The following is a 25,894-nucleotide window of genomic DNA, read 5'->3' as shown; positions in this document are numbered from 1 at the left end:
TTATTACACATTTTGATAACATGAAAACTTTAGTTTTAGAATATATAATCTGTAGCCAGGTGTGTGGTGGCGCATGTTTGTAATACCCGCGCTTGGGAGGCGGAGGCAGAAGGATTGCACAGGTTCGAAGCCAGCAGTGCTGGCTTAACAGACCCTGTTTCCAAAAATAAAAAAATAAAATAGGTCTGAGAGTATAGCCCGGAGGTAGAAGGGCTTCCAGGAACCCCGGTACCACCACCAACAACAAAAAAAAAACAATATTTAATCTGTATGAAAATGTCAAGTCTGGTAGAAAGCTACTGGTAAAGTTATTCTTACTAGGTATCAAAGGACTAAGGCAATTTTTGTCACCACCAATTAAAAACTTTTACGAAATAGGACTGTTATAAAACAATTAAACCTTGCAAATGCACTAGTCTCCAGGAAGAAAGTCCTGGAGGAAATTCTGCTTATTAAAATTGCAATTCTAGTTTCCATTAAAAGGAGAATAAGACAACATAAGATGGGTTGGCAAGACAAATTATTTCTTAATGTCAGTTGAGCTTATTTCAAATGAGATAACGTATCTACACCAGGTTGGGTTCAGCACAATTTTGTCTCTTCAACTCATTTATCTAATTCAGTCATCTTGATTATAGCCTCATGGACTTCATTTTCAGAGAAAGAATTCTGAAACAAACAGCCTACACAACATGCTGATTACTGAACAGTTAATTCTAATTAACTTGGGCATGGCAAGAGAATTTTGATAAAGTCCTAGAATACAAATATACTCTGCTTAGACCAGACTAACATATACGAAAACCCACAGCAGTCTCCAGGCAAAACAAGAGAGTCAAAGAGATCTAATTTAAAGAAACAAATGAGAAAATTAAAATCACAAATAATTTATTCTTTCGTTAGAGTTGATACAGTTTTAAATAGCAACAAAGTACACAGTGGTGGGAAATTGGCACAGAACCTATAAGCATTTCAATCATGATAAGGCTGTCCATGCTTTATCTGTTCCAATTTGATGTCCATTTTCTACTGACCAAATTGGGGGAGGGGGCTTATCCTGACCATAAAACACAGACATGTTCATCCTCATATTCATTTTCTCTCTCCCACTCTCTCTCTCACACACACAGAGACACATTGAAGTTTCTCCTTTTGATTACAATATGTTGAGAACAGTATGTTCTGCTTATTCAAATTTATGGCACCCCTTCTGTTTTGTTTCCAGTTAGAAGTGGGAAAAGCCAATTCAATTATAAAGAATACATCTTATTCCCTGGGCACAGGCAACTGTGATGAAAATAGCAACTTACCTTTGGGCTAGATGTTTTTAGATTATGCTTAAATAACTGCGGTTAGAAATTTCTCAATGCATGCTTTCCTGCCCAATGTAATATCCCTGAATTTATCTAAAACAATCAGGTCTCAAAACAGGACAGTCTCAAATAATGACTAAATATGCATGCTTATAAACAAGGAAATCTAAAATATAATTTCTATGCTTTTAATACAGAAGAAAAAAAGTCAATACACATCTTCTTAGACATCTCTGTGTTATACTGACCAACACAAAAAGGGAAAACATAAGCATCCCTATATAAAAATGGCATTATTTCCAGCTAAGAACTTGAAATAAAGATTTGTAAAGTCTCCTGAACTATTTTGTTATATAAACCAATTATCTTTCTAATTTTAAAAAATAAAATGATTGGATAAATGTTGACTTTTCTTTGATATCATTTATAAAATATTTTGATATTACTTACTAAGTTCCCTGATTACTCAAAGTAAAATTAACACTTTCATTTTCAGTTATTGCTATTTTAGGAGAGGATTACCATTTAATTTACATCAGACTATTACTAAAGGTTCTTCAGAGTGAACATGAAGTAATTCTTATTGCCACACATTTTAAAACAGTATTATAAATGATCTTTATAAAAAAGGTTTTAATTCACAAAACAGGAAGGCTTTTAAAAAAATGTCTCTTTACTCAAAATGGTATCACAGTGCCCTTGATTATCTGACAGATAAAAGAGATTTAGATCTCCTCTGTAAGAACATTAAGAGTGGACATGTGGTGTGCTTCGTCCCCCCTACCTTTCTCTTCAAAGCACACCTTCGAGAGCCAAACACTCAAGCTCCTGCCACTCTAGTCCACATGAACAGAGGAGTTTTGTTCTGTCCAGTGCGTAGTGTACCGCCTTGCATATTCGCCACACGAAATAAACATAATATACAAAATATTGCTGCTGTAAAAAGTGTACATTTCCCTCTTCCCCTTACAAAAGATTCTGTGGAAAAGTATTAAATTCCCTTAACCTTCATAAACATACAAAGCCGTTCACACCTTTCAGTCTGTAACAGTCCATTTGAAACACAACTCGGAAATCACCGCAAATTGGTGATGTCGGTCCATTTTCTGTCCAATGTTGCCATCTAGAGTAGAAATGTGAAATTGAGTATTTTTGAGCCACTAAAGCCTTTACAACTAAACCACAAAGGCTGCTTACTGATGAAACAGCCACTTATCCACAAGGTTTTTCCAAAAACTAGATGGAATGGAAGGATCTCTTCACAGGGAGGAGTCCACAGTGCTGAGGTGACAATATGGCTGCTAACAGATACTGGGTATTGGAATGTAAGCACTTTTTCACTGCTGGTAATTTCCATACTGTCCCTGGAAAATGAAATTTAAAAATATAATTAGGTAACAGTTTGACCTAAATTAGCTCAGCATAAAAATTTGTAGGTAATTTTTAATATTGTCATGCTACAAAAGCAACTATACCTCCCCAAAAAAATTGTATATATTAGGTACACAGTATCACTTGGTAATTTCTTCCACTATTATATTCAGTAGCAGATGGATTTCTTATTCTAAAATATACAAGAGATTAGGAAGTGAGCCTTGAATAGTAGCTGTCACATAGTGGGAGTTTAAATAGTTGGTGAATTTTGTTGAATTGAACTCAGCAAAATGTATGGAAAGGTCTAATTCTAAACTGTGATGAAGTATGTGTTAGTGGATAAATCAGAAACTAGTGTGACACCCTTGTGAGTATGCAGCTTGTTTTAATTACTGGCACAAGTTAGCATCAAGGGGAAAAGAGAAAGGAAAAATGCCTGAGAGATAAAAGGCAAAGAACCTGTAGTCAAACTAAAGATTCTGGGCCTTTTCCTACGGCCAACAAAGTATCAGCAGAGGTATTCAGACAGGCAACTAGGACATAAAATCTAGGGAAATTTGTTTTGTCATTTTTAATAAGGTAAACTTAAAGGCCTGTAAGCCTATAGGATGGAAGAGAAAAAGAGAATACAGATATAGAAGACATGACGAAGTAGCAGATCCTACAAGGGGGACGGACACATAATACCCACAAGACATGTTTAAGGTTGGTTTCAGAAGAAAAAAAAATGTATTTTTCTCTAAAACAGAAAAAGAAGACATACTAGGAAAATACTTAAATTCCAAAAGCCATGGAATTTAGTTTTTGAAAATACTAATTTCCAAAAACAGTGCTCACTAGAAGCATACAATTCTTTTACTTTGGCTAAATCTCCCCCTCCAAGTCACGTTCATGTACATGGTTCAATAGAAACTCCAGTAGAGCCAGGGAGATGGTTCCGGGAAGGGAGGAGAGAGGAGGAGCCAATGGAGGAAGCACTTTCAGTGGCCTCAGTGTGTATGAGTGCGTGAGAACACCAGTGTCGATCTCAATGCTCTGTATGTGAGAACACCCACATCCATCTCTGCTTTAGGGGAAGGGGGAGTGGGGAGGGAGCTGGGTGAAACGCACCAAGTGCTGTGTGCAGTGTGCCACTATCACTGTGAACTACATTATGATGTGAGACTACATATACCAATAAAGTATAAAAGTTCTAGAGGCTATATGGTCCATACCATACGAAACAGCATCCTCAAAGTTTGTATTTTCACAGAAGTCAATAAATATTCGGTTACTCTTGAATGTCACCATATATATGGTGCACTCTAAGTACAATTTAAAACTCTTTTCTTGTGGAACTGGGGGTGGAATCCTGGCTCATTCTACCTCTGAGCTACACCTGCAGCCCTATTTTATTCTTTATTCTTTTTTTTAAATTTTGAAACAGGGTCTTACTAAGTTGCAAAGGGCCTCACTAAATTGCTGACGCTGGCCATGAACCTGATATCAGTCTGTTTCAGCCTCCTAAGTACTGGTATTACAAGTGTGCACCAAAATGCCTACCTAAATAATTTATATTTATGTGCTCTACATAGTTATATTTAGCCAAATTTAAAATCAATATCCACCTTGAAGTATTTACAATTAAAATTATTCATCTTGAAATATTTACAGTTAAAATATATAGTATGGAGGGGCAGATGAAACTACAATGGCAAACCTTTTGTGTGTGTGTGTGTGCGGTGCTGGGTATTGAACCCAGGAGCATTATTTTACCTCCGAGCTACACCCCAATCCCGATTTTTTATTCTGGTTTTTTTTTTTTTTTGGTGGTACTGGGGTTCCTGGAAGCCCTTCTACCTCTGGGCTACACTCCCAGACCTATTTTTATATTTTTATTTAGAAACAGGGTCTCTTAAGCCGGCGCAGCTGGCTTCGAACCTGCATGATCCTCCTGTCTCTGCCTCCCAAGCACGAGGATTACAAGCGTGCGCCCCCACGCCCAGCTTTATTCTGTATTTTGAAACAGGGTGTCACTAAGTTGCCGAGCTAAGGCTGTCCACGAACCTGCAGTCCTCTAGAACTGGGATTACAGGTGTGTGCCACCACACCCACCTACAATGGGAAATCTTGAGAACTTGAAGTCATGTGATGGGTGCATAGGTGTTCATTTTACTATTTTCTTTCTGTTTAAAGATTTAGTTTAAAGTTAAAAAAAATCATTACTGCTTAGCAAACTGAAGCTTATTCTATTGTTAGAGTATCTAAATACTAAAGCTGAGTTCTAATTATGTAACTTTCTATTTGAGTCTAAAAGATCTAAAACTCAATTTCTTCATTCAGGAGGCAGAAGAATAGCAGCTACATCTATGGATCACAATTTCATTTCTGTAGTGGGCTACATTAATTCCCATCTGATTTGTCTATTATATCTAAATAAGCAAGGGCACAAAAAAGGGCTTTTAGAATGAAAAGTCAGCAGGATGCTGTGGCGCATGCCTGGAGTCCCAGCTACTCAGGAAGCTAAGACAAAATGGGCTGAGCCCAGGAGTGAGAGGCCAGTGCAGGCAGCATGGCAAGACCCCATCCTCAAAACAAAACAAAACAAAAGCCATAAATCACTGCATCCTAATGCTGGAAGAAAATGCTTATCTAGTGAACGTGTAAAATGAGATGTTAATAATAAAAGTGAGTTATGCATATAAATGATGTGAGGCAAAAGAAAGGCTAAGCTGCTGTGCCACAGAAATATAAGCTACAACTTATCTACTACCGTATGAACTACTTGAGGACAGAGACCAATTCCTACCTAGCTTTATGAATCAAGTATTTAAGAGTGTCTGGTACAGACACCTTTGATTTTAGTATGCTAAATAAATCTAAGTAATTTTAAATATTTATGAAATAAATGTTCATCACCATACTAAAGCTGCAAAGTGTTAGTAAACTTGAGAGAGAATTGGGAATAAAACTGCTTATTCCTCAAATTCTAGTTAATGCTGCATCTAAGTTGTTCCTCAAGTTACATTATTGACATTAGCCTAGGAGCCCTAATTTACAAATTAAGAACAGTTCCACGTTTAAAATAACCTATCCTAGCTGGGCATGGTGGCACACACTTGTAATCCCAGTACTTGGGAGGCTTAGAAAGGAGGATCTTGGGTTCATAACTAGCCTCACCTATTCAGTGAGGCCCTCCGCAATTTAGTGAGAACCTGTTTCAAAATAAAGAATATAAAATAGGCCTGAGGTGTAGCTCAGAGGTAGAATGCCCCTGGTTCAATCCCCAGTACTGCAAACAACAAATACAATAACCTCTCTTTGGTAGCTTAAGTGATGAACAAATAGGATACCCTCAATGGAAACCCATTAGACAAACCTGAAACCAATCTAAAGCAATTACCATAAAAAACCATTTCCATAATAAATTTGAGGAGTATAATAAAAAAAGGAACTTCAACGAACACTCAGTTAGAGGAAATACACTCTTACCATGAGATATACTTCTACACACTTGAAGAAAGAAGATAATAGAAGACAAATAGTACTGGAGGAAATGGGTGTGGTGGTACACACCTGTAATCCAGTACTTGGGAGGCTAAGACAGAATGACTGCAGGTTCGAGGATGATCTGAGCAAGTACTGAGACTCTCATCAACCTAGCCAGACCCTGTCTCCAAATAAAAATGAAATAGGGTTGGGGGTATAGCTCAGAGGTAGAATGCTCCTGGGTTCAATCCCAAGTGCCCCCCCCCCCACACACACACAGAAATAGTACTTGAGATAATGGATGTGTGTGTGTGTGAAAAAAAGCAACAGAGTGGAAAGTCTGACTCCAAAGAGATGGGCTATTAAAGGCGGGAAGGAAGTGTGGTGGATACATGGACCTGAAGCAGGGAGCTAACACAGCGTTACAAGGGTGGATCTGAAATCGCAGCAGGTCCAGGCAGACTTCAACAATAAACATGAAGGTGAGAAAAGAAATATCTATGGAAAGTATGCCTGAGGGTAAAGATGAAAGACATAAAAATATGCTGTCTTATTTCAAGATATGCTTTACATGTTAGTGTAGCTATTACTATAAAAGACTTCAAATGTAAAAAAACAAAACAAAAACAAACTTGCTAACAAATGTACCATGAATAAGAGAAAAGAGAATCTTCAAGTAAAAAAAAAAAAATTAACCTAATCAATGTGAGCAAGCAATGTGACAATTGTACAGTTGTTCCAAAATTTACCTGGTCATATCCATAAGGCCTCTGCTGGGGTGGCTGGGGTGGTCCAGGCTGTGTTGGTCGATAACCCCCATACTGCTGACCTTGTCCCTGAGGATAGTTAGGATACTGAGGACCTGGACCACCCTGTGAAGGACCTATAAAATAACAAAAAACAAAAGCTAAGGTAAAAATAAATCTCTACAACTTAAAAAGAATCTAACTTTAAAGTTAGATGTTACTATATTTTAAAATCTAAACTACAAAGGTTAACTTAGAACCTTGATTTTTTCAAATGCTGTATGAAAAAAATTTCAATGGTTATAGTGAAGAGTAAAGATACTGTAATGCTACTTTAATGTAACTACTGTGCTATGCCCTAGGTGTTACTAAGTGAATACATCAAATTGGGAAAGACAGACTTAGAAAGTTAGGAAGAGTTAAGAGGCTTAATAATGAAATTAATCTATACATCTGTTAGAGAGTTAACAGTAAAAGAAAGAAGAAAAAGTAAAAATAAGAGGCAGATTCAAAGAAAAATAATGAAATAATTTTTAAATAAAGATTGGGAATCAATGATATTGATAAGTATATGACTCTAGATTTACCTCGCAAAGACCAGAAGAATCCTATAGCTAGACTCTGCACCAATAAATTTACTGTCACAGTATTTTAAAATAGCAACTAAAAACTTGAAAAGTAGCCGGGCGTGGTGGCCCGTGCTTGGGAGGCGGAGACAGGAGGATCGCGTAGGTCGAAGCCAGCTGTGCTGGCTGAAGAGACCCTGTTTCCAAATAAAAATATAAAAATAGGTCTGGGAGTGTAGAAAACAAAACAAAAAACTTGAAAAGTCAATGGCTGCTATGAAAAACAACTTGATTCAAAAGTTACACTCAGAATCAATCACCTTTAATACTTTACCCATAAAAATGATTTCAAGTTCCAAAGAAGGCAAGAGACTAATTTGGCTTGCCAAAAAAAAATTTTATAAACTCTACTATTGTCTATTGTAAAGTATGTTTTATAAAGCATAAGGTGAAAGCTTTGACACATAAATGTTTTCAACTACAGCCTTCAAAATCTGCCATTAAACTACTATAGGGGAAAGTGACAAAAGAAAATATTCAATCATAAATTTTGTTAATTATTTGTTTACCCTATTTCAGTTATTAAAACTGTAAACTAGGCATGGGGGTGCATGCCTATAATCCCAGTACTGGGAGGCTGAGACATGAGTATTGCAAGTTTGAGGAAAACCTCAGCAAAGAGTGAGAACTCATCAACCTAGAAAGACCGTTTCAAAATAAAAATAAGACAGTGGGAATGGAGCTCATAGACAGAATGCCCCTGGGTTCAATCCTCAGTACCACACACACACACACACAAAATAAGTCTCTAAAATTTCAATTAGAAAAAAGCTTGACAACTAAAGCCTAAAAATAAGCAAAATGAGAATTTTTCCTTTATGATTTCTGATGTTTAACAAAACTACATTTAACTACTTAAACCAAAATTTAATTATCTGTTCTCACCCAGTGTAATAAATATCAGGATATTCTATTTACTCCAAGTATAAACACTAAATGTCATGAAAGGGAAAAAAACACTTTTGGGAAGAGCAAGAAAGTTCCTTTGCAAAAAGAAGACATCATGGGCTATTTCTAAAGTTGTATCTTCGGAAATAGAACTTCTTCAGGAACATATCTAACTCCCAATATCTGAATGAGTTTCAATGTACATGTTGAGGGGGCAAGAGAACATCAGCCTGACCTGGGGTTCTTACGTTTTATATCACAGGTAGACAGAGAACTTAAAACAATAACTAGATACAGTAAAACATTACTAATATAAAAAACGAGATACGGTTAGCAAGAGATGGTTATCAGTATAAATAAGCAGCTACTTCTATTATGATAAAACCTCATTCTCCTCTATCTAAAAATGACTATTTCAGCCAAGCATGGTGGCACACGCTAGCAATCCTAGTACTTTGGAAGTTGAGATAGGAGGATCACAGGTTTGAGGATAGCCTCCACAAGTAATGAGACTCAGCAACCCAGCAAGACTCTGTTTCAAAATAAAAATAAAATAAGCCTTGGGGTATAGCTGAGGTAGAATGCCTAAGGGCTCAATCCCCAATACCATAAAAAATAAATAAATAAATAAACTGGATATGGGTAGCAGGCCGAAATTTAAGACTGAGACAGCAGATCCTCATTATTCCCCACTCCCTACCTAATAATAAAAAGTTACTTTTAAGCTAGGCACAGTGGCACCCACCTGTAATCCCAGTACTTGGGAGGCTGAGACAGGCGGACTGCAAGTTTGAGGCCACCTCAGCAATTGTGTAAGGCCTTCAACAACTTAGTGAGACCTCGTTTCAAAATAAAAATAAAAGAGGTCTGAGGGTAGAACTCAAAGGTAGAATACCCCTGGGTTCAATCCCCAGTATCACCAAAAAAAGAAAAGAGAAAAAATTTTTGTTTTCAAGTCAAATATCCAATTAGTATTTTTCTGTTTATTTGCAATGTTGGAGCGCAACAACAGGCCTCAAAAAAATGGTAGGCAGTAGTTTATCATATGATGAATAATAAATAGGAAAATATGGCCATATGTCCTCTAAACTCTGCATAATCCACAACCACGATAAATATACTCCTATATATATCCGAGAGAATATCTCTATATCACTAAATGACAAAATATTTTTATACATTTTTGTACTCAAAAAAATCAAGTTAATGTATTATAGTAACAGCCATTAGCTTTTAAAAACAAATATGCTAAACAAATTATATTCAAATGGTTAATAATCAGAATCATTGGTTTTCCAAGCACATATAAAGCTATTAGCTGGTCATAAATACCAAAAAGGTCTGAGAATTCATTTCTCTTGTCTACGTAAGGCTAGACACCTTACCTATGGTCAACAAGTTACCCCGTTTTGAGGTCTGTTCTTTCTTTCTCTCTCTTTTTATTTCTCTTTTGGTACAAGGGATTGAGGCATTCTGCCTCCAAGCTATACCCCCAGCCCTATTTTTATTTTTTATTTTTGAGACAGGGTCTTGCTGAATTGCTAAGGGCCTTGCTAAGTTGCTGAGGCTGGTCTTGAACCTGGGATCCTTTTGGTGTTACAGGCACGTGCCACCATACCTGGCTTGTGGCTCCTTATAAATGTGTTATTAGTTTATTTTTAAATGTACTATTAGTTTATCTAAGAAAACTATTTTAAACTCTCTAATGGTAGTCAGGGCTAAAATTATAAATTTTCAAAATTAATTCTTATAAAATTATATATTAAATATCTAGTTTCATATTTCAAAACAGTAATAATCACGGTTTTGTTCTGTTGTTTTTTTTTTTAGTGAAAACTAAAACTGCAAGCCAGGCGTGGTGGTGCACGCTTGTAATCCTTTTGGAGGCTGACACAGAGGGATCTGGGTTTGTGGCCAGTCCTTGGACTATGGGATATGTACACAATGGAATTTTACTCAACCATAAAAAAAAATTATGTCATTTACAGGGAAATGGATGTAACTGGAGGACATTATGCTAAGTGAGATTAGTCAGTCACAAAAAATAAGAAATCAGATGCTCCCCCTAATATGTGAAAGCTAGGGAGAAAATGGGTCATAGAAGGAACTCTAGGCAAAGAAAGAGATACTACAGATGAGCAAATAAGGCAACTCCAAGCCAAACATGAGAAGGAGGGAGGGGGTGGCAATGGGGTGGGAACTGGGTAAGAGCTAAATGGATGATGTGTGCATGTATGCCCCCACCATCTTGCATCCCATTATGACACATGAATGTAATGCGCCAATAAAAGAAAATGTCAGGCTAGGGTGTAGCTCAGAGGTAGAATACCCCTACAAAACCCAAACAAAACTGCAATAAGCTATTACCATAGCCCTGCTGCTGTCCTGGATAACCTTGCTGTCCTGGGTATTGCTGCTGCTGGGGTGGGTATCCTTGCTGTGGAGGTGGCCCTTGGTAAGCATCTTGCTGTTGGCCATATTGTGAATTTCCTACAGGATAATTGGAGAAGAGAAAAAAAACAACTGAGAAGTTTGCCTAATTAATGTCCTTCCCTCTAAGATGCATAGCCAACAACACAAGAACAAAATAAAATGCCATATTGATTTTTAAGAGTTAACAAAACAAAGAAAAACTCAAACCAAACAGAAGGATTTCGGCCAAACAAACTGCAGTTAAAGCCAATTTTGCAAGGTTGAACTGCAGCATTTTCAGCGTCTCTGCCATACGAGCATTACATTTACTGGAACATCACAGTCATAAGATCATGACTATGCTAAATAAAATAAAAAAGACAAAATTAAAGACAGCTACAAGAGCACACACTAGCTACACAAGATCAGCAAGCTGTTTCCTAAAGGCAGTATACTTATATGTAAAATTATACATATGTAAACACACACGAGGGAAAAACCTGGATTGATGGGATTTATGTTCAAACAGAAAATTTCCGTTGAGGAAGATTTTATCTTTACATGTTTTAGTCTTTTTATTTTTGTTAGAAATGGCAAGTCATGGTTATACATTTTAAATACTTTTAAGGAAATTATTTTGATGTTTTGGGTTCCCTGTAACTTTCAAGACAGTCAGCAACTAGTATTCTACAAGAGCTTTGCATGGGTAGAGATTGTTTTATGCAAGAATTTTCATTCCTGTAGAAGGGGATATATGTGTGTATGTGTGTGAAGGTATATAGATACCTCCTTCGTAGTAATGTTGTGAGGAATCCTCATAAGGCCTATCGTAGCCTTGTTCAGGATACGACGGTTGCTGATAACCGTAATCATTATGACCTACATCAATTCGACAAGAGACAGGAAGAAACGTTAATGGCCACTGAGTGAAAACCCTAAAAATATTTAAACTTTCAGATAAAATTGAAAAAAAAATGGAAACACATAAAAATAATTTCAACTGCATTAGCCAAATATTTACCAATGTGATTGATATAACGTGCAAATATTTTTAAAGCAAAAAGCAGTACTTTTAGAAACATTATACTTATAGTCTTGACTGATAACCCTCAATGAGGGGGAAAAAAACCCTATCTTCTATTTTAAAAAAAGAAAATGAAAGGATTTAGGCCTTTCACATGTAAATAACCTGAATTAAATTACAATAAACAAAGGAAGCAATTATCGTATTTTGTCAAACACCTGTTCTGCTGGTCTCCAATTCCACAGCATATGCTAAAACAATGCAAAATATAAAAGTGCTCCATAAGGTTTTCCCCTGAAAAACACCTAAACAAATTTTTCACACTCTAACATTTTCTTGTGTATAGTTATCTTAAAGTATTTTTAGATACAAAATACCAGTCATTTTAGAAATCTTTAGAAAATATTTCTAGAATATCATAAACATATACCTTCATAACATTAAGAGTTCTGAGTGCTAGAGTACATCTTTAAAGAAACAATAAATTTTACCTGTAAGATAAGTGAACTGTATCCTTTTAACTAAGCTTCACTAATACAGGAAATAACCTTTCAGATTGCTAAAATCTAAATTAAATTTTACAAGAATTCCTAATTAAAGAATATAGTTATGAATAAATATTATACTTGGTGCATTAGTATCTGAATGCTCCCCAACTACAACTACTTCATTAATGTCTACACCAAGGGTTGGCAAACTATGCCTTACAGTCTTAATATAGGCAATGGCTTGTTTTTGTAAATAAAGTTTTATTGGAATACAGTCATGGCTATTCATTTAAGTATTGTAGATAGCTGCTTTTATGCTACAGTAAGAATTAAGCAATTGAGACCAAGATGTTATGGCCTGTAAAAACAAATATTTACCATCTGGTCCTTTACAGAAAAAGTTTGCCAACTCCTCATCTACACTTATTTGAATATAGATCTGGACATGAGAGAAAATAACCAATGCTGCTTAAGAAAATAACTGACTACAAACAGAACACTCTATGTACATTCAAGACATATATTCATACACATATGCAACATGATGCCACTTAAATCTAAAAAAATCCATAATTAAACAAATTACAATTATCTTAAGGTTGTGTTATTTACAAAAATAACATACCTATCTATTTTGAATAGAAAGGTCATATTTATAACAAGGCAAGTATCACATTTCAGAAAATTTTTAGGACCAAAATAAATGCCAGATTCAACTTAGTTACTTAAAATGCATTTTAAAAATCAAATAATTAGACAGGAACAGTGGCACATGCCTATAACCCTAGTATTTAGAAGGATAAGATAGGAGGATTGCAGATTTGAGGATACTCTCAGCAACTTAGGCCATCACAACTTAGCAAGACACTATTTCAAAATAAGAATAAAATAGGGCTGGAGTTGTAGCTCATAGAGTACAGAGGTAGAATGCCCCTGGATTCACACAGAAAAAATTAAAACAGTAATTTATTTCAGGCCAGGCATGGTGGCACAAGCCTATAATCCCAGTATATGGGCGGCTGAGACAGTATCACAGGTTTGAGAACAGCCTCAGCAACTTAGTAAGGCTCTCTGTAAGTTAGTGAGGCTCTGTTTCGAAATAAAATAAAATAGGGCTTAGGTATAGCTTGGAGGCAGAATGCCCCTGGGTTCTATCCCCAGTACCACACACACAAAAAATAATAATTTATTTCAGATTTCTTTTTTTCTTTTTTTGTGGTTCTAGAAATTAAACCCAGGAGTGTTCTACCTCTGAAATACACCCCCATGTTTTGTTTGAAAACAGGGTCACTATGTTACTCAGTCTCCCTATGTTTCTAAGGCTGTTCTTGAATCTGCAATCCTCCTATCTCAGCTTCTCATGTCCTAGGATTTAAGGCATATGCCACAATACCTGGCTCAGATTTCTTAATAAATATAACTTAAGCCAAGTATGATGGTGTATGCTTACAATCCCAGTACTTGGGAGGCTGAGACAGGAGGATTGCAGGTTCAGAGCCAGCCTCAGCAACTTAGTGAGGCCATCTGCAACTTTAATTTCAAAATTAAAGAATAAAATAGGGCTAGAGGTTTAGCTCAGATGTAAAATGTCCCTGGGTTTCATCCCCAGTACCACAAAATAAATAAATAAATTAATTAATTACTTAATTTAACAAAGTGGAGCTCACTTCTTTAAAAATATCTTGTCTCCTATAAACTTACTGTTTTTAAAATAAAAACCCTTAATATGATGTCTATATGTGAAATGAAAAACACCGAATCATTCATAGCAAGAAAATGAGATAAAAATACACTACTTCTAACAAAGAAGTATTCACATATATCATCCTTATTACTAATAAATTAATATTATATGTAAAACTCAACAGCTCTTTTTTCTACCTTTGTAGTCAGAGCCTCTAATAAAAATCAGTGTCTTTTAAGTACCAATGTATTTTGTATTTTTCCTTATGCTTTATACATTGACAAAAAATAACTTCTCAAATACACTATATTACATCTTCTTGATGGCTTATATTAGCTTCTAACTCAATGGCTCCTCACACTGTAGCATTAAAGTTCTTAGTTTCTCTGATAAGTAACTTACTCTGATAAGTACCTTAAGTACACCAAAGGAGCTTAAATGAATTTTTTGGCAAATCTTTCCATAATGAGATAATCACTTTGTAATATAACCACCTTTTAATTTATCAAATTTATATGCTTGGATTATTTTTCCTCAACATTTTATTATAAAGCTTTTAAACGGAAAAATTGAAGGAACTGCACAGTAAAAACCTACTTGTATGCTTAGATTACCACTTAGATTTTCTTAGAGTGCAGTGTTCTTTACTGATTATTTCTTCATAATCACCTTCCCACTTAAAAAAAAAAAAAAAACCAACCACTCAACTAAATAACTAAAATTCTGATTTCTAAATGTCTTATTCTACTATTTTTACATATAGCAATATATAGATATAATTTAGCCCTCCACATTTTACGCAAATGCAAGTACTAATGTATATAAACCATAGTTCTTTGAGAAGTGTGCAACATTAACTAATATTTGAGACTGTACTTTCTATGAATTAATAGAAGTTAAAATTAATCAATGGGTCAATTTTATGGTATGTGACTTGTATCTCAATAAAGCTGTCATTATTTAAAAGACATAAATCAATAACATTTGCTTTGGTTCAAATAAGCAATCCTAAATATAAAAGGATCCTCTTTTAAGAAGATTCCAGTGACTGAATATGATTCCTGATGGACTTTGAATTAGACTATACACTAACGCTGTTATTGGTACTTTAGGTTACTAAAGTGTTTCTAAATTCAGAAGAAACAAACTGATAGTTTCTTCATTAAATGTATTGAATAGCTATCTGCATTAATAGTGGGCAGGGATAGAAGATGGGAAGGTTAACATCAGGAGAGATTACCATCAGGGTAATATTGCTGGTTCATGCCTTCTGGAGGACCTTGTCCACCATGACTGTATTGGTCCCCATAATAGTCTTCCTGGCCTGAGTACTGCTGTGGTGGGCCTGAAAAACCACAACCAGTCAAGATGTAAATAATTTGTTCTCTATGTCATCAAAGGCTTTTTTCTAATCTGATGTTATGAGAGATCATTTCTCAGCTACAGATTCCCCTCCAATTCTTTGGCATTTCTAATACTTTTAATTAACCATATACACACACATGTATACAAACATAGCAGCTCTGCACACCACATTTACTAAGATTAATGGTAAGACCATACATGCAATATTAAACAATGATAACCCAGAATAAACATTAGCTTTTTTTTTTTTTTGGTGGTACTGGGGGTGGAACCCAGAGGCATTCTACCTCCAGGCTATACTCCCAGACCTATTTTATATTTTATCTGGAAACAGGGTCTCACTAAGTTGCTGAGAGCCTCACTAAGTAGCTGAGGCTGGCTTCGAACCTACGTGATCCTCCTGTGTCAGCCTCCCAAGCGCAGGGATTACAAGCGTGCGCCACCACGCCCGGCTTAAACATTAGCTTTTTAAAAAGTTTCAACCTGATAGAAAATTGTCTTTTTATTTTGACTTTAGAACACCTTAAAATAAAATTGGGTTCATTCCTGGCTGTGTATTTAGTAACTTCTAAAAAAGAAAATGGCATTTTTTCCTGCAAATTAGTGAGTTTTTGATATAAAATGTTGATGTAACCTTTTCCCAGAAAATAACAGATAAAAGAAAGCTATATGCCAGGATATTCCTATCTACTTTATGATCCTCTGTACCTACTATATCCAATATTTTGGGGGTGAGAGAGTACAAGACACAAACATCCCTGACTTTGTCTAAACAAAAAGTTTACTAAATTTATAGCTTTACAGTTACTGTTATCTACATTAAGCAAGACATTTTCCAGATGGACTCTTACCCTGTTGAGGAGGCCTATAGGGCGGAATCTGCCTCTGGCCCATCATATGGTTGCCTTGGTTAACTTGGCCCATCATCCCCATCGGTGGCTGCTGTCCTTGGTAATGCTGCCCGCCTCCCTGTGGCATACTGTACTGCTGAGAAGGAGGCTGCTGGTGTATCATTGGACCTGAAAAGTTAAACATTATGCACTCAGTTTGGGGGCATATATATTTAACATCTTAGCCAGGTGTGGTGGTGTAATCCCAGTAGCTGGGAGGCTGAGATAAGTTGTATGGCCCTCTGCAACTTAGTGAGACCCTGTTTCAAAATAAAGAATAAAAAAATAGGGCTGGGGGTGTAGCTCAGAGGTAGAGTACCCCTGGGTTCCATCCCCAGCACCACAAAAAAGTAAAATATAAAAATAAATTTAACATCTTAAGAGAAGAATCTTTTACAATATAATGTACTATGCACAATTAAACATAATAGAAACTGACATAAAAATAAATTTTTTAATTTCAAGTTCTCATACCAAAAATAATATACAAACAAGGAAAATGGTAGTTATTCTGAAATCCACTAGATATTCTAGTTGTTTTTTATTAAAACAAATTGGATACAATGAGTATCCTTAACGTATATGTTTTTCATAAATAATATAATATTTATCTCTGCAACCTTTTTAAAATATTTGGTGGTGTTGGGGATTAAAACCAGGAACACTCTACTTCTGAGCTATACACCTAGCTGGGGGTGTAGTTCAGAGGTAGAATGCTCCTAGGTACAATCCCCAGTACAAGTAAAAGAAAAAAATCAAAACCATACTAGCAGAGAAGGAAAAAAGTTCAAAAAGATACATAACAACAAAATTCTAAGTTCTAACAGAGAAAAGTAATTCTAGCTTAAGCCCTGGACAGAAAGACCACTGCTGCTTATGCTCTGCCTTTGGGACAGTAAGCAGTTTCAATCCCAAAGAGCTCAATTACCATCCTTCTTTTATTTTCTGTCACTTCCCTCTTTGAGGATCCCAACATCATTCAGGACCAAGCCCCAAACCACAGAAAGATGGGAAGAGGCTAAAACAAGTACCTACTAAAACAAGGCACTTTTGTTTTCTTGATATCTCCATCCATTAAAGATAAAAAATTGTGACTTTATAAAGCAAATTCTGATTGTTTAAAATCTCAAAAGGCTACCCCCAAAACTGTATACTACACAGTAAAATAAGATCATAAAATGACTCCATTATACATAACCATTTTCTACAAAGAACAGCATCATGCATTACTGTATGCTTAAGGGGTACTCCTCATCTGTTACCAGACGCATTACAAAGCATGATAATACATGTACAAAGACTCTACCAATATCTTACTTAAAATTTATTCTCTGAAAAACAAAACAAATATTCATTATTACCATACATTTCTTCCCATTTCGAGTTTTATATCCTACTAGATATTCTATGAAAACAATGACCTATATCTTGAATATATGTAAAATATTCTCAATGTATGTAAGATATTCTCAATATAAAGTATAATTCTCAATTACACTTTATATTATTACAATTGTTACTCCAATGAGATAGTTACTATTTAGTTTTATCTTAAATTAGAAGTCAAAGTTTTTGTTTTGGGTACTGGGGACTGAACCCAGGAGCATTCTAACTCAACCCTTTTCCCAGCCACCCCCTCTTTAAAATTCTGAAGCTGGGCACAGTGAAATGCACTTGTAGTCCCAGTGCTTGGGACGCTGAGACGGAGGATCACGGCTTCGCAGCCCAAGCCCGTCTCAACTACTTAGTGAGGCTTTCCACAACTTAATGACACCTGGTTTCAAAACAAAGACTAAAAATTAGGGCTACAGGCCTAGCTTGGAGGTAGAATGCCCCTGGCTCCAATAGGAGGAGGAGGAGGGGGAAGAAAAGGGAGGGGGAGGGGGAGGGGGAGGAGAAAAACAACTTGACTGCTAAATTGTTACAGCTGGCCTCCAACCTGTGGGGCACCAAAGGGATGTGCTACCAAACCTCATTCAGAAAGAAGTCTTTCTTTTCTTTCTTTCTTTCTTTCTTTCTTTCTTTCTTTCTTTCTTTCTTTCTTTCTTTCTTTCTTTCTTTCTTTCTTTCTTTCTTTCTTTTTTTGGTACTGGGATTGAACCCAGAGGCATTCTACCTCTAAGCTACAACCCTACCCCTGATTTTATTTTTTATTTGGAAACAGGGTCTCATTAGGTTGCTGAGAGCCTCACTAAGCTGCTGAGGCTGGCTTTGAACCTTGGATCTTACTGTCTCCGTCTCCCAAATATTGGGATTACAAGTGACTGTCACCACATTCTGCTAGGAAAAAGTCTTTTAAAGAGTAAGTTCATCATTAGATTTGAGTGCTTTCTATATGCCAGACCCCAAGCCAGGACTCATGGTGACATAAAGATGTAATGGGCACTTTTACAGTCTCAGTGATTTACAACTATGTTTTTACAGATAAGTAAAATCTTAAATTAATCTGTAGAGAATTTTGAATGACAATTTTTAAATGTTTTATATACAGACATATATTCACATCTTCAGATGCAAACCAAGACACTAAAATTCTCTAAATTGAATCATTAATCTAAGAATTATCTTAAATAATATGGCTAAAAATGACAGCCAGCAAGTGAGATTAGCCAGTTCCTGAAAGTGAAGAGTCATGTTCTCTCTCCTATGTGGAAGTCAGGGAGGAAGTGGGATACCAGAAAGAGGGCAGCCCCAGTAGAACAATGCAGGGACTCAGGGGAGACAGGTGGGGTATGGTAGTGGGGATAACAAACAAAGAAAACATGTCCACGCTTGGGAGGCAGAGACAGGAGGATCGTGCAGGTTCAAAGCCAGCTGTGCGCTGGCTTAGGAGACCCTGTTTCCAAATAAAAATATAAAATAGGACTGGGAGTGTAGCCCAGAGGTTGAAGGGCTTCCAGAAACCCCAGTATCACCAAAAGAAAAGAAAAAAGAAAAAAAAGAAAAGGAAGGAAGGAAGGAAGGAAGGAAGGAAGAAAGAAAGAAAGAAAGAAAGAAAGAAAGAAAGAAAGAAAGAAAGAAAGAAAACATGTCCACTGACATGCACATAAATGAAGTTATCAATGCCATTCTCAATATCATGTACGGGCAATAGGAGGGCGTAGGGTGACAGTGGAGTAAGTTGGAGCACCAGTGCTGTGCTCAAGCACGTCCCTTTCACTTGGAACTTCATTATGTGACATTACAATGCACAAAAAAACTATATTTAAAACAATGACAGCTAACAGTAATGACCACTTATTATGAGCCAGGAACCAGGCTAAAAGCTTATATGTATTATTTATGTTCTCCCAAACCTTATGAAACAGGTAGTATCATCAACTTCCTTTTACAGGCAAGAAATTTTAAAGTTATAAATATTAAAGCTCTTAGCCAGACATGGTGGCACATGCCTGTAATCCCAGTACTCGGGAGGCTGAGATAGGAGTATCACAGGTTCAAGGCCAGCCTCAGCAAGTAGTGAGACTCTTCATCAAACTAGCAAGATTGTTTCAAAGTAAAACTAAAAAAAAAAAAAAAGAAAGAAAGAAAAAAGAAAGAAAGAAAGAAAGAAAGAAAGAAAGAAAGAAAGAAAGAAAGAAAGAAAGAAAGAAAAAAATTAGGGAATTAGGGCTGGATGGTGTAGCTTGAAAGCAAAATGCTTCTGAGTTCAATCCCTAGTGCCGTAAAAAATAAAAGAAAAAAGAAAACAATTCTGTGTAATGTATCCCTACCACTATAATATAAAAACCCTAAAACACAAGAAATTTCTTCAATTTACCTATATCAATGTTATAAGAATCAAATCATGAAGCCAAATTGACAATGACTATTTTCTATTTTTTTGTGGTACTTGGGATTGAACCCAGAGGCATTTTACCTCCAAGCTACACTCCCAGCCCTATTTTTTCTTTTTATTATTTCTTTTTTATTATTGGCCAGGGGGTGTAGCTCAGAGGCAGACTGCTCCTGTACCACAATTCCAGGTACCACACACACAAAAATATTCATATACTATACGATTCCATTTATTTAAAGTTCTTAAAATGGTGAAATTAAAGAAATGGAGAAAAGAGTAATTGTGGTTGCCAAAAATTAGAGATATTTGGAAGAAAGGTATATAGGCCCTCTCTGTATTATGCCTTTGCAAATTCCTGTGTCCCTACCACTATCTTAAAATAAAAGTTTTAAAATAATAAGCCTGAATTCTGCTCATTTCTGTTTAATTAAAATTTGGCTATATTTTGTCTCCCAAACTCACAACATTTCGGTATTCCTGACACTCATCCATCTCATCCAAAAGCAACTGACAATGCCTTCTCTGTTTCATTCCCGAAATGCCAGCTGGTAAATAACATTAACACAGGGAAGGACACTGGTTTTTGTTAAAGCAGGAGGGACACATTTCTATTAATCAGTCATCCATCAAATAAATAGGTTAAGGTACAGAACAAAACAAAACACATCTTCAAAATTGGCCTTGTCTGTGGAATAATTTAAAACTTACATACCAAGATTAGAGGTAATTTTGTTTTTGATATTTGCAATTTTTGTATTAGATATTCACTATTTTTATAACTAGAAAAATGTTAATGGATAAACATTACAGCCTTGAAAATGCATATATTACCAATTTTGATATAAAAGGTATAAACTAAACGTCTACTCTTAAGTGCAATGTAATGATTGTAGTATACCTAAAACTCTTTGTAACAAAAACATTGGAAATATTTCAAAGTCTTACCAATTTTAAAAGTAAAAGGAAATAAGGGTATACACAATTCTCACTCGTCTGAAACACTATATAGTTTAGTGCCTGGCTGATCTCATTAATCTGTTCTCTAGATCTTTCCATCTTCTTGTGAATGACATGATTTTCCTTCTTCTTTATAGCTAAGTAGAATTTCATTGTGTGTATTTCACTAGGGAATATTAGGAATACCAGAGGGACTCCAGATAATGGAGGGGAAACCTCAGCAAAGCTAGAATGGAAGGACAGGAGAGGAAGAAGGCTGAGGTTGATTAATGGAGGAGCTACATCTGAATATATGTAAAAGTATGAATAGAGCATGGTCAACCAGGACACTCATTGTTGGGAGGGAAAAAGGGGAAGCGAGAGTGGGGGGCACCAAGCACAGTCTGAATATATACCATTTTTAATATGTTCCACATAAAAATAAAAAACTTAAAAATAACTAAATAAAATATATAAATGTCAAATTACACACAAAAAAATAAAATGCTATATAGGTATAAACCACTACATATATACACATATATACATATACTATATATATGTGTGTATATACATATGGATATACTGAATATACATTTGAAATTCAGAAGATAAAACATGAACCTGAAATTCATAGAAAGCATGCAAATGGCAAATGTTCCTAAGTTCTGTAACTTCTCTAATAACCAAAGAAATAAAAGTTTCTGGGCGTGGTAGACCCCAGTAACCCCAGTACGCTTGTAACTCCAGTACTTGGGAGGCTGAGACAAGAAGATTGCAGGTTTAAGGACAGCCCCCGCAAGTAGTGAGACTCTTAGCAACCCAGGGAGACCCTATTTCAAAATAAAAATAAAAGCTGGGTGTGGCGGTACAGGCTGGTAATCACAGTACTTGGGAGGCAGAGACAGGAGAATTGAAGGTGCAGAGCCAGCCTCAGCTATTTACTAAGATCTTCAGCAACTTAGTGAGACCCTGTTTCAAAATAAAGAATAAAAAATAGGGTTGGGGTTGTAGCTTGGAGGTAGAATGCCCCTGGGTTCCATTCCCAGTAACACACACACACACACACACACACACACACACACACACACACACAAGAAAGAAATTCATATGACTAAGTGGATACTTCTAGGACATTTTATAACTTCCTCTTTGTTTTTGAAATCACGGATATTAAAATGAAAACAAAAAAATATTATTTGTCCTAAAGATATTTTAAAACAACAAAATATCTTCAAAGATTTCCATATTTTCTCAACTCCTATCACTACTAGCTTTTTATAATTTTAATTTACAATTTATTTTTATGTAATTTTATTTTTATATAAGTTTTATTTTTATATAATTCTATTTTCCATTCAGAAACTAAAAACTGAAAACAAAGCAAAAAATAAGAGCTACGTAGTAAAAGGAAAAACTACACATTCACACAAAATATCACATTTTTAAAAATAATTGTTGGAGCTGGGTGTGGTAGTGCATACTTATAATCCTAGTACTTAAGTTTGAGGACACCCTCAGCTAGTAGTGACACTATCAACCTGATAAGACCCTGTTTCAAAATAAAAATAAAACAGGGCTGGGGGTGTAGCTTGAAGGTCAGATGTCTCTGGGTTCAAGTCCCTAGTACCAATTTAAAAAAAAAAAATTGTTAGTTCCTGAGTTTATAAAATAGCCATATAAACATCTCAACTATTTTATTTAAAAAGAGCAACTATTCTTTCTATTCACACTGCTGCACATGTTCTTCCCTCTTCAACTCTTATGCTATATCAAACCATGCTACAGAAACAACCCCTTCTGAGGTACACACCTTGTCTTTTCTTATCTATAGATGTGTGTGTGTGCGCGCACATGCACGCGCACGCACATGCACGCACGTGCATGCATCTGTGATTTAACCCAGGGGCAGTGTATCTCCGAGCTACACCCCTGGCCTGATTTTTCTTTTTTTATTCTTTATTTTGAAACAGAGTCTCACTAAGTTGTGAAGGGCCTAAGTAGTTGAGGCTGGCCATGAACCCAGATCATTCTGTCTCAGTCTCCCAAGTACTGGGAATACAAGTGTGCACAACCACACCTGGCTTCATCTATAGACTTTTAAGAAGTATGCTATCATTTACTGTACTTGCTGTAAATGAGAACACCATTATCAGTTCTTTCACTCTCTCTGAAACATCTGAACTCTGATCTAGACTAGAGGATCTTGCCGGTGTTTTGAACCTTTAAGCATGGCGAGCACTATTAACTATGAGAGAGTGGAGCAAGCAGTGGTTAGGGAGCTGCACTGTCAGGCCTGTTATTCCTCGGAGCTTTCAGCACACCTCATCAAAATTGTGCTTTTATTTATATATTTGTAAATATACACATACTTTGTTTTTGTTTTAGTTTTGTTTTTATGGTACTGGAGATTGAAACTAGGGCATTCAACCCCCGAGCTACACCCCCACCAGCCCTTTTCATTTTGAAACATGGTCTTGCTTAACTGCTGAGACTAACTTCAAACCTGCAATCCTCCTGTCTCAGTCTCCTGAGTTCCTTTTATCTGTATCAATATTTTTAAACTGCAAGAGCGTTTTATCATAAATAATTTTCAAGCCGGGCATGGTGCACATGCTTGTAATCCCAGTTCCTGGGAGGCCGAGATAGGAGGATTTCAGGCTCAAAGCCAGCCTCAGCAATTTAGTGAGAATATCAGCAATCTAGAGAGACCCTGCTTCCAAATAAGAAATAAAATGAGGCTAGGGGTGTAGATTGGATTTAATATGCCTCTTGGTTCAATCCCTAGCACCAAAATAAATAAATAAATAAATAGATAATTTTCAGCAAAAGAACATTAGCTTCCTTTATCTGAGTACATTTTAGTGATCTATCTTTTATAATCAACCTAGAAAGCTGAGCTTCCTAGTAATCCCAGTATTTGGAAGGCTGAGACAAGTAATCCTAGAATTCGGGAGACTAATACAGAAGGATTGCAGGTTCTAGACTAGCCACAGCAATTTAGAAATATACTCAGCAACTTAGCAACTGTTTCAAAATACATATTAAAAGGGGCAGGGAGGGGGCGGGGGATACAGCTTGGAGGTAAAACACCATGGGTTTAATCCTCAGTTCCAAAAAATCTAGAACATTCTTTTACAAATGTACTTATTTCTATATTATGTTCTTAACCTCACCATATTTTGTATGTGAGATAGCTTTAAGCTAGCAATATGCCAAATGTTTTAACAGGCAATTAGCAGGACAGAGGGTCACTTACTGGTTCTTAGTTATTATTCACAGGATAACTAAAAGAGAAACATGATAACAACTTCACTCTCTGAGACCAGTAATAAACTTTAAGGAACTCACACCACTCTAAGAAGATACTACAACACCTCCACTGGAAATTCTACAGCAAATCATTTTATAATTACCTCTCAATGCTGAAAGGCGGCATTTTCAAAAGACACTCATCTAAGTCAAGAAAGGCATATAAGCTAATACAACTTTAGTGAATTAAAATGATCCTTAGAGCAATTGTTTTTAAGAGGGTATACTTGTAAAGATAAAATTACATTTTCTTGGTTTTCTAGATCTTTACAAAATGCTTGCTTATTCATTGATTAGCTATGTTGTTTTTTTCTTTTTTCTTTTACGGTACTGGGGATTTAATTCAGAAAGTGTTCTACCACTAGACTGCACCCTCAGCCCCCTCCCCTTTGTGATACTGAAGATGGAACTCAGGGGCATTCTACGGAGGTTGCTGAGGACACTGTTAAATTGCTGAAACTGGCCTCAAACCTGGGATCTTTCTGTCAATATCTTCCAAGTGTTTGGATTACAGGCATGAACCACCATCCCTGGCTTCAATGATTAGTTTTGTTTTTGTTTGTTTTGTTGTTGTTTTTGTGGTACTGGGGATGAAACCCAGGGGCAGTCTACCTCCAAGCTACAATCCAAGCCCTATTTCTTATTCTTTATATTTTGAAACCGGGTCTCACTGAGTTGGCAAAGGGCCTCACTAAGTAGCTGAGGCTGTCCGCGAACCGCGATCCTCCTGTCTCAGTCTCCCAACTGCTGAGATTACAAGTGTGCACCACCACAACCAGCTTCACTGATTAGTTTTAAAACTCAACAATATAGAATCTCAAATAAATGCCAAAAATGACAATAAAACAAAAACAAAAACTTGAAAAAGAGAAACTGGGCAATTTAATTTCTAAATGTAAATACAAAGATTTAAACTAGATTCAAACTCAAAGTTCTCTTTTGACGAGTATGACTTGCTTACTTCAAACTTGTCTGTTTATGAACCAGCTACCAACCTGAAAGAACTTTTTATTTCAAAATACCGCACGCTCGTCAAGAAGGACAGAAAGCCGAGTTACCTTGGTTTGGCTGCATATTCATATTTGGTCTGGGGCCATAGTTTCCCATTGGCTGCCCTTGACTCATTGTCATCTGATTCTGCACTGGCATGCTCTGTGAGGATGGCACAGAATGGCTGTAGCCTCCCATGGATCCATGGCTACTTGAAGGCATATTCATGGAATTGTTTGTTATATTGAGTTGATTGGGTCCAGGTCCCTGCATAGGCATATGGTTAGGCCCTTTGAAGAAAAATGATCAGAACCAAAATATGAATGTTAAAAAGATGGTTTTTACAAAGTACTTAAAAAAATGTGTGGTTTTTCTCATTACTGTAACAATAACACTAAACAATAATTTAAATATTTAACCAATAGCAAATAAACTAAAAGGTTGACATGAATGACAGAAAACATTATGAGGTAAATAATGTTACTTTTAACATTTTAGAGATTAAGAAATTGGTACTAGCCAGGCATAGTAGTGCAGAGGCCTGTCATTCCAGTACTTAGGAGGTTGAGACAGGAGGATGACAGGTTCAAGGCTACCTGC

General features: G+C 36.1%; 1 protein-coding gene across 4 annotated transcripts in view; it reads right to left on the bottom strand.

The window, feature by feature from the left end:
• Positions 1-2,650: 2,650 nt before the first annotated feature.
• Positions 2,651-25,894, bottom strand: part of SS18 (SS18 subunit of BAF chromatin remodeling complex) — a gene marked incomplete at both ends in the record, with an annotated part of 60,271 nt that continues 37,027 nt past the window's right edge. The window contains 7 exons of one of the 4 annotated variants that reach the window (XM_080714277.1): positions 2,651-2,677; positions 6,905-7,038; positions 10,783-10,905; positions 11,614-11,706; positions 15,264-15,368; positions 16,240-16,407; positions 25,363-25,584. In XM_080714277.1, the coding sequence (XP_080570403.1) occupies positions 2,651-2,677; positions 6,905-7,038; positions 10,783-10,905; positions 11,614-11,706; positions 15,264-15,368; positions 16,240-16,407; positions 25,363-25,584 (872 nt within the window). The remainder of the gene's footprint in view (positions 2,678-6,904; positions 7,039-10,782; positions 10,906-11,613; positions 11,707-15,263; positions 15,369-16,239; positions 16,408-25,362; positions 25,585-25,894) is intronic. The other 3 variants (XM_080714278.1, XM_080714279.1, XM_080714280.1) reach the window with 3 other exon arrangements.

This window comes from Muscardinus avellanarius, assembly GCF_963383645.1.
Source record: "Muscardinus avellanarius genome assembly, chromosome: 17".
NCBI classification, from domain to species: Eukaryota; Metazoa; Chordata; class Mammalia; order Rodentia; family Gliridae; genus Muscardinus; species Muscardinus avellanarius.
The sequence above is the reverse complement of the archived record's forward strand: the minus strand, read 5'-3'. Positions and strand labels throughout refer to the sequence as shown.